The sequence below is a fragment of the Nothoprocta perdicaria genome, unplaced genomic scaffold (genome assembly GCF_003342845.1).
Source record: "Nothoprocta perdicaria isolate Ctin4 unplaced genomic scaffold, notPer1 scaffold_110, whole genome shotgun sequence".
Taxonomy (NCBI): Eukaryota; Metazoa; Chordata; class Aves; order Tinamiformes; family Tinamidae; genus Nothoprocta; species Nothoprocta perdicaria.
Window position 1 is genome coordinate 841711 of NW_020454206.1, and position 14035 is coordinate 855745.

The window sequence follows — 14035 nt, forward strand, 5'->3', positions numbered from 1 at the left end:
TTTTTTCATACTTGACAGAATTCAAGGATATGGTCTTATTTCCAGCTTTTTTTCCCCTCAGGCTCATGGGCATGTTCACAGGAAAGTACACACAGTAATGAAGACAATATTGCTATTTTGAAGGCAGTCTAGAAACTACAAACCTTCACTAGCAAATACAAGCAGAGTTATTAGAAAGACTGAACAGTAACTTCAGGTGCACATCTCCTTGAAAAGCAGTCCTATCGAGACCCAGAATAAGAGCCATACACTTCTGTTGTTCAACGTTGGTTGTATTTAAGAACTACACTTCAGAAGGTACCGTGTGTTTCTCACACCCCACCCCCTGCACACACACCCCAGCATAGAACACACACAGCTTCCCAATACCATGGCAAGGGGCATTGAAAGCACAAGGTGAAAAGGGAAGGGGGGAGTCAGTCCATCAGTGCATTGTAAATGAGCTTTCACAAAGTCAAGTGCAGCAAAAACTGTTCAGACACTTAAAGTTAGACCTTTGGCAAATAAAGAAAAAAATCCGTAAGTTCCACATGTACCATTCCCTCTCCACAAGGGATGTGAACTCCCACCCTGAGCTTCAAGAACTGATGGTGCCTAACAAGTAGTACTTGAATCTACCTTGTGCTAAATAAGTAGCACAGAGCTGGAATTTCACTTGAACATCTTCCAACTAATGCAGAGGCTATGCAGGTACCCCAGATTTCCTGGGAAGGCTTTATTTGCTGGCCAGAGTCTCTAGCCTGGCCTTCTTCCCCACCTGCCCAAAGGCTGTGTATTGAAAAGCATCCAGCTGAGTGACCTTTGTCTTTTGTCAACCAGAGCTCTGGATAGTCTGCAACAACTAGCATGGCAATCAGATTACTCAGCAATGTGGACACATTTTGCAATAAGAGCCCGGGCAGCTGCCAATTACACTTCTTTTTTCTTCTCCTGACCTGTAAAGCAGCTATAGAACAAGCTCCTTGGACTCCCATTAGAGAAGTCTTCCACCTTCGTACAAGAGGAGCTCACAGCAAGTGGTACATGAGCTGTCTTGGGACAAGATGGGACCTGAAGCTAAAAAGTGCTTCCTCAGCAGCATCTTCTCAACACATTTATCAGAAAAGCATGTCAGAACAAGCCCTGAAGAACAAAGGGGAAAGCACTGGGAAGTCTAAATTGAACAATCTCCCACTAGGCTCTGGGATGAGTTAGATGGGGTATGAAACAGTTTCTCCTACCTCTAGCTCCTGGAACCCATTACAACCGCACTAAATATACAGCTCCCTTGCTCCACCCCCAAGTCAGGAACAGCCAGGCAGTGCACAGTAAAGGAGAAGAGAGAGCCTCCATATGAGCCTAATGCTTCTGCATGGAAGAGGAGAAAGAAAGCACACATGATTTTTCAGGATTACTATTGAAACAGTCTCTGAACAGAGGCTCTCCTACTTACTCTGCCCTGTTCTTTGGTGCTTCCTGGCTTGCCATGTCAAATCCCAGAATAGATAAAGGATGACTATAAACTTAACCACATTTAAACAGAAAGCCCTGACTTCTTTCACGTGACTGTACAAAGGGAATCACACCCTGGCGTGAATTCACCCGATGGACAGGAGCCATACAACATCACACAAACACACGCACCGGTGCGCAGCCATACACACACACACACGAGTTCTTGCAGTTTCAGTAAAAAGGGCACTTCCCATGTTAGTCAAAGGAGCCAGCACCCTTGGTGGGGAAAAGGGAGGCTCTGTACCTGTCTGACATGGCAGTTTGAGCTTCTAAGCTCACCATCCCTGGAAAACTTCTTTTAAAAATGTAGCTTAAACATCCAAGACTTGAAGAGTGCCCTGGCATTTATGTATCTCCCTTCATAATGCTACATCCCCTTTTAACCATACTGCAGCTTTAAACAGCAGGAGAAGCCTTCACTCTGCAGAGAAAGCTGCTGTCAGAAAGAAGGAGGTTTATCTCTACTCCTACAACASAGATGTCATTTGGACAGCAAAGGATCCAGTGCTCACATACCAGATGAATTCACTCTGATCTCTCTACTCTGTACCAAAGTCCCAAGCATAAATGTYTCAAGTTGAAGGAAATTAATCATTTGTCTAGTTGCTCCTCACACACAGGCCATCACATGTTCATTTCCACTATACAAAGAGGTGCCAATATTGAGCATGGACAGGTCCTCTAACAATAGAGGACTGAAATCTAACATTTCTCATCTTATATCCACTGCAGGCACCAACACAAACTCAGACATGGAACCCAAGCCAAGGAGGCTGAGGAAACAAAACCACTCCTGGTTCCTCTCCAAGCTCTTCTTCAAATGCCTGAAAAATCCTTAAGCAACGTATCTGAGTGCCAGAAGCCATGCTCCTCATTGTGGTAAACAGGGCAGAGGGAGGGGAAAAAACAACAAGTTAGTGAGCATGAATCCAGCTTCCAGTAAGTGCAGACTCTTTCTTGGGAGGTTCAGTTAGATGAGAGTGGAGGATGGATGGGATACTCTAATGGTTCTGCAGTTCCAGGAGCCCCCTGTATTGTAGTGGGGCAGGGACAATGATGGGCCAGAAAACCCATCAGTCTCTTAAGTGCTGCGTGCAATACTAGCGCTCAGTATCTTCCATTGCTCGTGAACAAAGCAGCTCCAACATCAGCCACCCGGGCAGTCAGCCATTAGTCATACCGTCCCTTAATCATCATATTCAACAAGGGACCCACCTGTTCAAAGCAAAGACAGATCGTTAGGCAGGACAGGTACACAGAAGTGGCAGCAGCACAGCCTGCTCCCTCCCCTTCACAGCAGCTTAGGAGCTGAAGAGCTCCGGGGAGAGGATTTCAACACAGACTGAGCCTATGCTGAATCAATTCAAGGTATCTTTTGAATTAAAATACTTGGAAGCCTGAGCACATACTCAAACAGCCTACCAGYCACAGGAGTTAACCAGAAATCTCAACAAACACCTAATCTGGACTGTCACCAAAGCATCCCACTTGCAGTTGGYTGAAATTAGCTTCCTATCCTAAACTGGTGCTTTCTCATAAGGTGCGACTGAAAAGTCAATGGTCATTAGGGGCTGCTTTTCAGRGGACAGAAGGAATGCTCTCAGCTCGTGTTCTGTCTCGTCCTTGGGGTCACTTGGAAGAAARTCTAGGTCTGAAGCTTTTGCCAAGGTTTTGCTTTTTATCCAAGAAAATCTCAGCATTGCCTGATTATGAAGGGAAGAACTTCAGTCTGCTATGGCATTACGATGATCCCAAAGAAAAAGTCTGATCTCACAGGGGTGTGCTCAAGTTTGTTGCACAGAGAACATTACAGACCATGAAAACACAATGAGTATTTCCACTTTCCTATCTACCAATCTTCAAAAATCATACCTTTTGTACTTCAAACCACTGTTATTTGACATACCAGCTGAAGTTTTAACAAAATTCAGGCAAAGCTGGGACAGGTGGTGAGAGGGAAGCAGAGACTGCTCAGTTGTCAGAAATCTGTTCAACATATAGAACACTTCCTTTGCTTTGACAAATACTGGGCATCTATTTCTCTTCTGGCTGCACTAAAGGCTAACGAGAGTTTGGGAGCAAGAATTCTTCCTGGCAGTGCCCAGAGCTAAAATAAACTTCCCAAGTACAAGAACAATTATTCCCTTGTTTGTAGTGATCCTCTCCAGGATCATCATTTAAGGAACTTGCCTTTTGTAGCCCAAGGGTATTTTGAGAACAGAGCATGAAGAGCAGCAGCACAATGCTGCTTTCTGCCACCCCACAGTGACACCTGCAGAGCCAAGCTGGCATCTTGACTTTTGTACTAACCCACAACCCTTTCAACAACAGGATTTTCATACCTCTTGTGGATTTCCTAGGGCTTCTCCCAACATCTTCTCAATGTTCCTCATTATTGCCACTTTCTGATGAGCCTTTAATGGATATTCAATTCTCTTTGGGGTAGGGGCACCCTGAAAAATGAARAATAGCTCCTTGCATGTTTACTGAATTAGCAAATTATTCCCACTTTCTCCCAGCTCTTCAGTCACAACATAAAAGGGAGAAAGCAGATTTCAGCTTATGACAAGTCCTGCGGCATAGGATTTGGTGCACTGAAGTTCTCACATAGGCAGCACTTGCCACACACCTCCACCTGAAAAAAATCCTCTGGCACAGAGCTATCCAAGGTGCATAGAAGGGTGCGTATACTCACCTTGTACCAGAAGTTCACAGTGATGGTAATCCCCCCATTCAGGAGAGACTCAATGTGGTGCCACCTGCACAGAAACCACACATACACACACACAAAAGGAAAAAAAAAAAGAAAAAGAAAAAGAAAAAAAAAAAAAGAAGAGAAATGACTGCTACAGACTATGGTGAAATACCATGAACAATAGTGTTCAGACTGCACTAGAGACCTTCATCTATTCTTTATCACTAAAAGTAGAACTTCTGGAAAGCTCTGCTTATTTAAATACAGATAATTTTCTGCACACACTAGTGGATAGGTACACAATACACCACTAGAGAGAATTATCACATACATTTTACAGATAGGAAAGAGAAACAGTCCGGTCCAATTTATTGCAGCAAATGACATAATGCTGGGAAAGCTGAAACAATTCCCTTAAAAACTGGCCCAAGATTAAAATAAACAAAAAAACTTTAAACTTTATTTGCTGGTCACTGTACACATCCTTCTTACCAGTACATAGGTATGTAGAGCACATCGCCTGGACCCACCACCGTCTCATAGCCTACAACGCTCCGGAAGTTTGGAAACTTCTCATAGTCAGGATTGTCAAAGTCCACCTAGCACAAACACAAATAAGAAACTCAGTTTCCTGTAATGACAGATCTCATTAGAGGTTTTCAGTATCATATCCTCATGATGTTTTTCCTACTTAGCTTTTACATTCCCTTAGTACCTAACTTTGAAGTGAGTTGCTGCAGTATCCCCAAAGCATCACCAACTCAAACGGGCATCCTGAAGTTTATCAGCAAGTAATCTGTCTTTCACAAGTGAACAGTGAAACAGAACAGAGGAAGCAGTAAGAGCTCTCTGGCCACACTATCAGCAGCAKATGCTTATAATCCTAGCACTTGCAAGTCGGAATTCAACATCTTTTGACCAGAACAAACAGAAAGACTGCTGGTCCTCCCATTTATTTTCAACACACTCTTCACTTAACAGATCTGAACATGGGTAATGCAAAGGATCAGAAAACCATATGTGACTAATTTCAGGGGAGCTTCCTCCCATCCTGCATTTTCACAAATGCCCCTTTCAGCATGGTGAAGAGAGTATCTGCTGCTTTCACCTGGCTCTGCCTGTCACATGGATGGTGCACAGGATAAGGGTAGAGGCACTCAAACTGATCAGGAGGAAACAAGATGCATCTCTTGTAGCCCTTAATCTGAGCAAAGAAGTTCTGCTGCTCATCATAATGAGCTGGCGTCACATTCCCTGCAAAGAGAAAAGGCTGATAGTCAAAACAAGACATTGTCACATACACTTACAAAAGTTACTAACAAGATATATTCCATTCTGGGTCAAAGACAGTAAATACACTTCCACATTTAGAGAAAACTAAGGAAGGAAAATATTACATGCTATGAACTGAGCWTTACACCAGTCAGCCCTTACTGGAGCAACTGCTACCTTGCTTAACAATTTCTATTCAAAATTCATATTCAGCAACTTATGCTCTGCAGATTTTGGATTTCCAGCTTATCTTCACAAACACCAGATGGTGATTGTTGATGGGAAGCTTTTTGAGAAGAACATTTCATTTAGTTGACAAATTTTTACAAGGAATGAATTTTTACAAAGCACTATTAGTTTAGAGAAAGGGAGTCCTATAGGTTGATTTAGAAAAAAGTCTTTAATTGTGCAAAAAAAAAAAGCAAACAAATCTTGTCATCAGGGCTTCAAAATACAACTCCCCTTTCTCTAGCCCATGGACTGATTGTGACTAAGTCTGACTGCCACCACTGACTCTTAAATATATTCAAATATTAAAACACAGAAGTCATTTTACACCCCTATTAATTACTTTTAAAAGTTGTTTGACAATTATGCTCTCCTTGCGGACACTGCAGTAGTGTCTATGTTTGCTGGTTCACCCACCGATGAATTGGTTTCCATGACTATTTGGAATTCCATTCTCTCCAGATGCTTTATGATTGAAATGTCTTCAAACTCCCCAGTATCCTCTAACTTTGCAAGATGAAATGTAGGTCTTATTTGAAAAACAGTTCCTCCCCAAAAGGGAGCTTTGCTCAGCCTGTAAAGAGTTAGCTTCTAGACACTTTAAAGTATCTGAAGTATTCAAATGGTAAGGAGGGATCCATCTCAGAATATGATTAACAATCCATGGAAACATAGCCCTAACAACATTGCATAGAGCCTTTGCATGAGAGTTTACCTTCAAGTATTCACTGAAAGGAAGCTATCCTTACATTTCTCTCTATGTAGCCCAAATTATAGGACAACAGTCCCCTCCCAAWCAAAGCTTTGCATTGCTTGCTCTGAAGGGACCATTACAAATTAGTCTAAAACTCACATGAAAGACTCTCTGGAACTAAAATACAGAATTGCTGATCAAACTGCTTACCTTCCATGCCAATAAGAAGCAAGTTAGAGGTCAACTGACCCCAGCCACGTTTCCCTTGCTGTTTGTTAATCCAGTTCCAGTTGAAGCCAAGAAAATCCACCACAATTTTCCTTCCAACTGTGTCATTTAGGGTTTGCTGCAGGTATAGCCTGTATTTCCCCAAAGCCAAGCAGAAAGTATTAAGCTTTTCCGTGTACACAAAGGCACTGCTTTGCTTACCTTCAGAAAGGCACTTACTTGCCCCTCTGTATACATACCCCTTCACCACACACAAGACATTCTAAGGCAGAAGGTTTCATCTACAGAARAGAGTGGAAAATACTACCCTCCTCTGTACAGGATCAAGACCTCACTTCTAGGGATTCTGTTCAATCATCACCCACTACAAATAATCATGGATGGAAGCAGCTTCAATGCTCCCCCTCCCCGCCAAACTTTGCCAAAAGATTTCCTGGTACAGAACATTCYTGGTACAGAACATTGCTCTGGGGGAACAATCACAGGGGAAAGGCTTTAGACTTTTACAACAAAAACAAACCCTGATCATGCAGAATGAGAAAATTTAAACCAGTGAGTCACAATCAAACACCAAAAATACTCAGGAACAACCCCTGGCAGAATGCTCCAAGCCATTTGCCTTACAAGTTACCTCTTCTGAAGTGTAGAAAGGCAAAGGACATTGCAGAAAAAGCAGCACTTCTCAACACTGAATTATCTTAAAGACACACAAACATGCAGACAAAGGAGATTAAAGAAACAAAACTTCTATATTAACAATCTCAGTATTAGAAACTATTGTCTGCAATGCTGAAAAAAATGTTTCTAAGATCTCCAGGGGAGAAGGCAGCCCTTGAAAGTATATGCAAAGCTGAGAAAGACAAGAGCAAGAGGGCCAGTAGACACGAACATACAAAGCTTCAAAAAGCCATCTATAAGTCCGACTAGAAAGCTATTTGGTGACTAGCAATATCAGAGATAGAAGCTGAGTTGTTAATAAAAAATAATTATTCTTGCTAATTTACAGCTGTTAGCCATATGGGTCAACGGCATAAACAACATGCAGAGCACACGTTCCACTCTTCCTCATCTTCCCGAGGAAAGAGCAACATCAATTACCACAGGATTCTGTAAAGAGTCTGAGTGTCACTGCCCTTCCCTTCTCATGGGCTAACTACCCTCCTTCCAGCAAYACCACAGTCTGGCAAAATAAAGTGAAGTTAGGGCCTTTTCTAGGTAACTCTTACTACAGAGAAAGGAGGAAAAACATCTCTGCAGAGAAACAATAAAAGTAGATTGCTTAACTAACAGCATGATTTCAACCTGATAACACTGCACTGAGATAACAGGTGCTTGAACTAACAGTCCCATCAACAGATAATTAAATGAAACTTATTCCCTACTTAAATGTAGAAAGCCCTACCGAACACTTACTTCTCAGCACTGCCTTTCTGTTGTATTTCTTTAAGTCTGTCCACAAACTCAGCAAACTTCATCTCTTCTCTGCTTGACTTGGGCTTGAAGTTCTTGAAATTGCCCATCTTCTTCTCATCGTAGTACAGAAACTTGTGTGTGCTGGCGCTATAGACTGAGAAGTCCCCATTGCCAATGTTTTCTTGGAGGTAGTCCAGGTCCCATTTCAGCGCAGGATAAACCAGGTTCGTATCTGTCAGCACCACTGGCTCCTGGGGAGACACAGGGAGTTYACTGATTCAAAGACCTCTTGAACTTGAGAGCAAACACATTAATTTCTGCCACCACAAATTCTCCTCCRAAAAGGGTAATAGATAAAGGCATATAAAAGCAGCAGATTAACTTGCCTAAGTAGAAAAGCATGCAAGACATTACAGGTAGTTTTAGGAAAGCGGTGGACAGCCCCCACACAAGCTTCTAGGAGCAATAGGAGGGACTCCACTATCTAGTTTGTTAATCTCTAACATGAGGTTATACAAACACTAACTGAAAACAGTTTTAAGTCTACTTTGTCCCTGCAGACAGGCATAGCAGACTCTGCTTGCTTGCAGCCCTGGCTAGAGACGCATAAACGGTGACAATAACATAGTTTCGAACCTGGAAAGAGACTGCAAAACCCTATTTGCTGCTAGCCTCATCGATAGCCTCGAGAAAGCACATGGCAGGACTATTTCCCCATCTCCTGCGCAGCCCAACAGAGCCTCTGCAGGAGCAAGGGAGAGGAGCGCTTGGCTCCTCGAGCAGAGGCAGCAGGGGCGCCAGGCGCGGGGGCAGCCGCGCACACAACGTGCGCGTTGTGCCCGTGCCCCCCAACGCTGCCCCCAAGGCAGGGCGCTCAGGGCGAACGCGTCCCGCGGTGCCGCTGCGAGGCCGCGGGGGCAGCGGCCGCGCCGTGGCGGTGGTGGTGAGGGGCGCTCGGGGCTCCCCGCTCGCCGGCCGCGCACCTCGTTCTCGATGAGCTCCTCGGCGCGCGGGTCGCTGTGGCTGAGGCGCGGGATGGGCCGCGTCTCGAAGGCGTAGCGGCGGAACTGCGCCTCGCTCCAGCCGGGCCCCGCCGCGCCCGCGCCCGCCCGGCTCCCGCCCGCCGCGCACGACGAGGCCGCCGCCATCGCCGCCTCCACCGCGAACCCGGAACGGCACGCGCGGAAGCGGAAGTCCCGCGCCTCTTGTAGCGCCGGAAGCGGGCGGCGGCGGGGCGGGGGCGCCATGGAGGCGCGCGGCGGCGCGGCGCGCAGCGCCCCCTGGGCGCGGGGCGGACCGGGAGCGCGGGGCTGCGCGCTGGAGACGGGCCGCAACCACCGCCTGGCGCGGGGAAACGGGAAGGGGCAGCCCGGCCTGGGTGGCATCTGCCCCGGCACCGTGAAACGCGTGCATGGCTTGTGCKCCCGGGCCGGGAACTGCCAGCATGTCTGTGCCGGGGCTGTGTGAGCCCTTGTGAAAGAGGCCAACGCCACGGTCCGTCTTTCCCAGAGCGGGCGCCACGGTTAGGCGTCGCTTCCGAGGAAAGCTTCGTCTGTGGGGCGGTGCTTCTCATCCCGCGGTTGATAGGCGCGTTGTTCTGGCCGCCTAGAGCTTTGCGCTCACGMGAACAACGTAGCCTGTTCCCCTCCGTCTTATTAACATACTCTCCTATATCCTAATTAATACATTCTCCCCTGACTTACTAATCGACTCAGTKGTAGGAAAAGAGGGGCCCCCTTTAAATCCAGAGGTCTACTCATGCAGCCGAGGAAAAGCTCGCACAAGGCAATGGCAAAACGACGGCRAAGACGACTTCTCCAAGGCTCCTCCGAGGCAGATATCAGGCGGCGGGCGCACGCGTGAAGGAGCAGGAGGCCTCGGCCCCAGCCCAGGCGCGCGGCCGGGGCCCAACCGGAGGGAGCACCCGCGGGTGCCCCGCGCACCAGGCCGGGAAGCGCCGGGCGCTCGGCCACGAACACGATGCCAGAAACGAGACACGGCCCCTCCTCGGGCTGAGCAGACAGGCCGTGTTCCAGCCGGCCGCCCCGCTTCCCGCCTCCGGCACGCGGGGCTGCGGAGGCATCTCTGCGGTTCACTGCTGTCCCCGCTGAACTACCAGGTTTGTAATTGATGTTGTTATTAGAACAAACGGCTTTAATTGACAAATTAGCCACGGTTGGTKTTGATGCGCAAAGGTTTATAACGCAGATCGTTATAGAGACATTACCCGTTATGGCTGATGTGAATAACTGAAGGAAAATGAGCTCAACTGCCGCAGAGTTTACATAATGAAGTAAACTGCAGAAGCCCTTAATGCTGGTATTGATCTTATCTGCAATAACACATCGCTTACGTTTGAAAAATAACACCGCTACATCAACATGCCATTTCAGCTGGTCGCCTTTCCCTGACTCCACCGAGATAAGACAATTAAATCCCGGTATTAGCTTTAATAATATTGAAAATATTATTTTTAAAAAATGCAATTTGCATAACACAGCCAGGCACCAGATCGATCTTTTTTAGCATCGATCCGGCAGGCCCGAGAGGCGCGGGGCGGCAGCGGCTGCAGCGAGGTGCCGGTGCGCGGCCGCGGAGGRTGGCGGCGGGGCGGGAACGCTGCGCTCCCCGCCCGGGACCTGCGGCCGCAACCGCGGCCCTGTCCGCGCGGCCGCCATTTCCTCACGGGCCCGGCCCAGGCTGCCCGTCCCGGCGTCTCCTGGCAACGCCCCGCCCCCTCGCCCCGCCCTTTTACTCGCCCCGCCCCTCTCCTTTCTGTCCGTGCCGGCCGCCGTCGCTGGCGCGTGCGCAGTGGGGCGGTGATGGCGGCCGTGCGCGGTGTCCTCTGGCAGCGGGCGGCCGCCCGGCTGTGGGCGGCGGCGCCGCGCGGGGCCCGGGCAGGTCGGCGGCGGCGGCGGGAGCGGGAGGAGGGCGGCGGGGAGGGGCTCGGAATGGCGCTCACCGTGACCGTGTCCCGGCAGGCTCGGGGCTGCCCGCGGAGCTGCTGCCCGGCCCGTACCCGCGCACGCCCGAGGAGCGCGCGGCCGCCGCCAAGAAGTACAACATGCGCGTGGAGGACTACGAGCCCTACCCCGACGACGGCTTCGGGTGAGCAAGGAAGCGTGGCGCCGGGGGGCATCGTGGGGCCCGCAAAGCGCTGCGCGGGCAGGGGGCTGTGGTTCCACTTGGGCTCGCGTTTTCCTCCAGAGCCTAAAAAAGCAGCTGCAAAGAATACCCTTTGTTACAGTGACAGATAGCTGACAGTTGTGCTGGTTGCATGCGTGCATTTCAAATGTACCATAGTTTGCGAGCTGCAGAAACTTTTTTTTGCATTTTAATAAATGTATAATACTTTTGTATGAGATGTATAAAAACTAACATGGGTTTCTTTTTTCTTTCTCCCTTTGTTTATTTTTTTTTTTATTTGGTTCTTATAGGTACGGTGACTACCCAAAGCTCCCTGATCGCTCTCTTCATGAGAGAGACCCCTGGTACCAGTGGGACCAGCAAGACCTAAGGCATAACTGGGGGCAGCCGGTAGGAATGGCAATACTTGTTTCCAACCTACTACTAAGTGCTGCTGCTACAAAATGCTTCAAAGTTGTCATTGTAATGATGCCAGAAACAATCCCAGGAAAACCCTTGTGATGATGAGATGATTCTGTATTCTTGTGCTACCTGGCACTGGCTTGTGTAGATACTCCTGCCCTCGAAGTGCAATAAGATGTTGATTTGTAAGAAATTTCTTTTGCTTATAACTCCTAGTTATGACAGCTTTGAAATGTGCTTGGAAATGGGGAAGAAAAGATGTTGCTTGATATACCATTGCTTATTTGGGATGRCTTTTTAGCATGGAGAGCAAGATTCAGTTGCCTCAGCCTCTTACGCGTTGTAGATTATCTGAAACTTTCATGAGAGCTTGGGTTTTTCCTGTGTTTTTAGATGCACTGGGACTTCGACATGTATCTCCGGAACCGCGTTGATACATCCCCCACGCCGGTTCCCTGGCACACCATGCGCAAGCATTTCCTTATCTTCTTGACTTCCATGCTRTTCCTGTTTGGTCTTGGAGAAATCTATCCGTCTTACAGGCCTGTGGTGAGTGACGCCCTCGGGCAAAAGGAAGAAAAGTAGCTGTCTTGCATCTCGCTTAAGGTGCCTGGGGAGGGTTTAACTGAAGCTGGGTGATAAGCGCGAGTGTGAAACCTTGCTCCGAGCAGGCTTTGGGATAGGGGTTTTCCTACAGTCCCTGAAGTGTTCTCTTGGCTGGCTTGACTTAGCACTTTCTTGTCTCATGGTGAACAGAAAATGCTTCTGCTGTTGCTGTCGTAGTCATTGGAGCTAATTTTAAATTATCTGATGTAATTTTCCTTCTTTGGCCCAGGCATTGACTTTCCTGCATGTCTGAGATGTATTTTTTTCTCCCTTATTTGTCTCTTGTTTCCCCCTTATTTGTCTCTATACTCTACTGACATAGAGACACTTCCTGTGCTTTTTCTTTTTATAAAGTATTTTGCATTTCACAGAATGGTATTAAAGATGAATGCTTGATATCCCCTCTCTTTTCCTGGTGCTTGTAGTTACAGCTTGTATAAATTTGGTCATTTGGAATAGTTTTGATGAGTAAGTCTGCATGTGCATGTCACTTTTGCAACATGTTATCCTCGTGCTGTGCAGTGAGCTGTTGGTTAAGGTCAAGTGCAAGACTACCTTGGTGTTTCTGTTAAAGGATGTGAATTTGTATTGAAGACCTCTGTCCATCTCTAACTGGCAAACTTTCCTGCTACTCTACTATTTCTACCGAAACACTTAAGAAATAAGACCTGAACTGTAACTGACAGCCCTTGATTGCATGTGTATGTTGGGAGACATTTCTCTGTTTTCCTGTGAGTTGCTTCTTTGAATGTAGTGAATTTGCAGTTCATATCTGTCTGTCTTCGTAGGGACCGAAGCAATATCCCTTCAATAACCTATATCTGGAGAGAGGTGGAGACCCGAATAAAGAGCCACCAGAAGTGGTGCACTATGAAATCTGAAACATGAAAGCTATTGGAAGTTCAAAGTTTCTTCTGTGTCAGCTCTACYTGGGATGGCACCTTCTTTAATGTTCACTGTGGCTTGTGTTGATGTTTATTCTTTGACATTTAACCACTAACTGCAGTGAAATATATTGATGTTACCTCGTACTGTTTGTCTTCTGTTGGTTTGAAAAGGTTACGCAATAGGCAATGAAATTATAAGAATGGAAAAGGCCATTTAAACAGATTAATGCCTGAGATTGCTCTTGGCGTGCTGTCCAAGGACTGCTGCTAGTCTGTATAGAGTGTGCAGGTATACCAGTGCTCCCCAGCAAAGGCTGCGCTGTTCGGATAGGGAATGGTGCCTGTTACCTTGCTGCTGCTGGGAACTGAGGAATTAGTTATCACTTAATGTGAAGGGGCAGGCACAGCCAGACTGCTCAGCTCTGGACCTGGGATTCGCACACCACATGAATAGCTTCCCTCTTCACTGAAACTTGGCTCTGGCCTCTTTTTATTTCTTCAGCTGCACTCGTAAGTGAGGCTTGTAAGACCAGCGGGCGGCACTGGTGCGCTGCAGAGCCTCGCTGTGCGCGGTTTGTAGCTGGCAGCGGAGCTCTCTGCAGCAGTGATACAACAGCCTAAGGATGCAAGTCCCAGCAGGCCAGGTGTGTTTTGCCGTGCCCGAGCTTCCTTCCTTGCCAGGAGCGCTCCCGAGGGTGCTCGCTGCCCCTGCTGAGGGTGCCGGGGCCCGTGCACCTGCACCCTTGCTCTGTGAGGTGACGTTTGTATGCCTGGGAAGGCGTAAGGGCTAGGGCAGAGAACAGGGCCCAGAAATCCGCAGCAAGGCCCTGCTTCGGGAGACGGTGACAACGGGGCGGGTGAGGCGGGACGAGGCGGGCCGGCGCGGGGACGGGGACGGGGGCGAGTCTCGGCTCCCGAAACGGGAGGGGGCGGGGCCTGCCGCGGGGGGCGGGGCCTGCCGCGTCGGGG

The 14035-nt window shown here is 47.8% G+C and overlaps 2 protein-coding genes across 2 annotated transcripts; one reads left to right on the forward strand and one right to left on the reverse strand.

Annotated features, from left to right (window-relative positions):
• Nucleotides 1–352: 352 nt before the first annotated feature.
• Nucleotides 353–9187, reverse strand: HIF1AN (hypoxia inducible factor 1 subunit alpha inhibitor). Its single transcript, XM_026050267.1, has 8 exons — nt 9008–9187; nt 8025–8275; nt 6594–6742; nt 5298–5443; nt 4682–4788; nt 4190–4253; nt 3837–3947; nt 353–2709 (listed from the first exon to the last, which is right to left on the reverse strand). Exons 1-8 carry the CDS (start codon nt 9170–9172, stop codon nt 2665–2667), a joined length of 1038 nt encoding a protein of 345 aa, XP_025906052.1. The 5' UTR covers nt 9173–9187; the 3' UTR covers nt 353–2664.
• Nucleotides 9188–11051: 1864 nt separating this feature from the next.
• On the forward strand, nt 11052–13158 carry NDUFB8 (NADH:ubiquinone oxidoreductase subunit B8). The gene is made up of 4 exons (XM_026050276.1): nt 11052–11132; nt 11462–11561; nt 11967–12122; nt 12968–13158. Exons 1-4 carry the CDS (start codon nt 11089–11091, stop codon nt 13058–13060), a joined length of 393 nt encoding a protein of 130 aa, XP_025906061.1. The 5' UTR covers nt 11052–11088; the 3' UTR covers nt 13061–13158.
• Nucleotides 13159–14035: the final 877 nt, after the last annotated feature.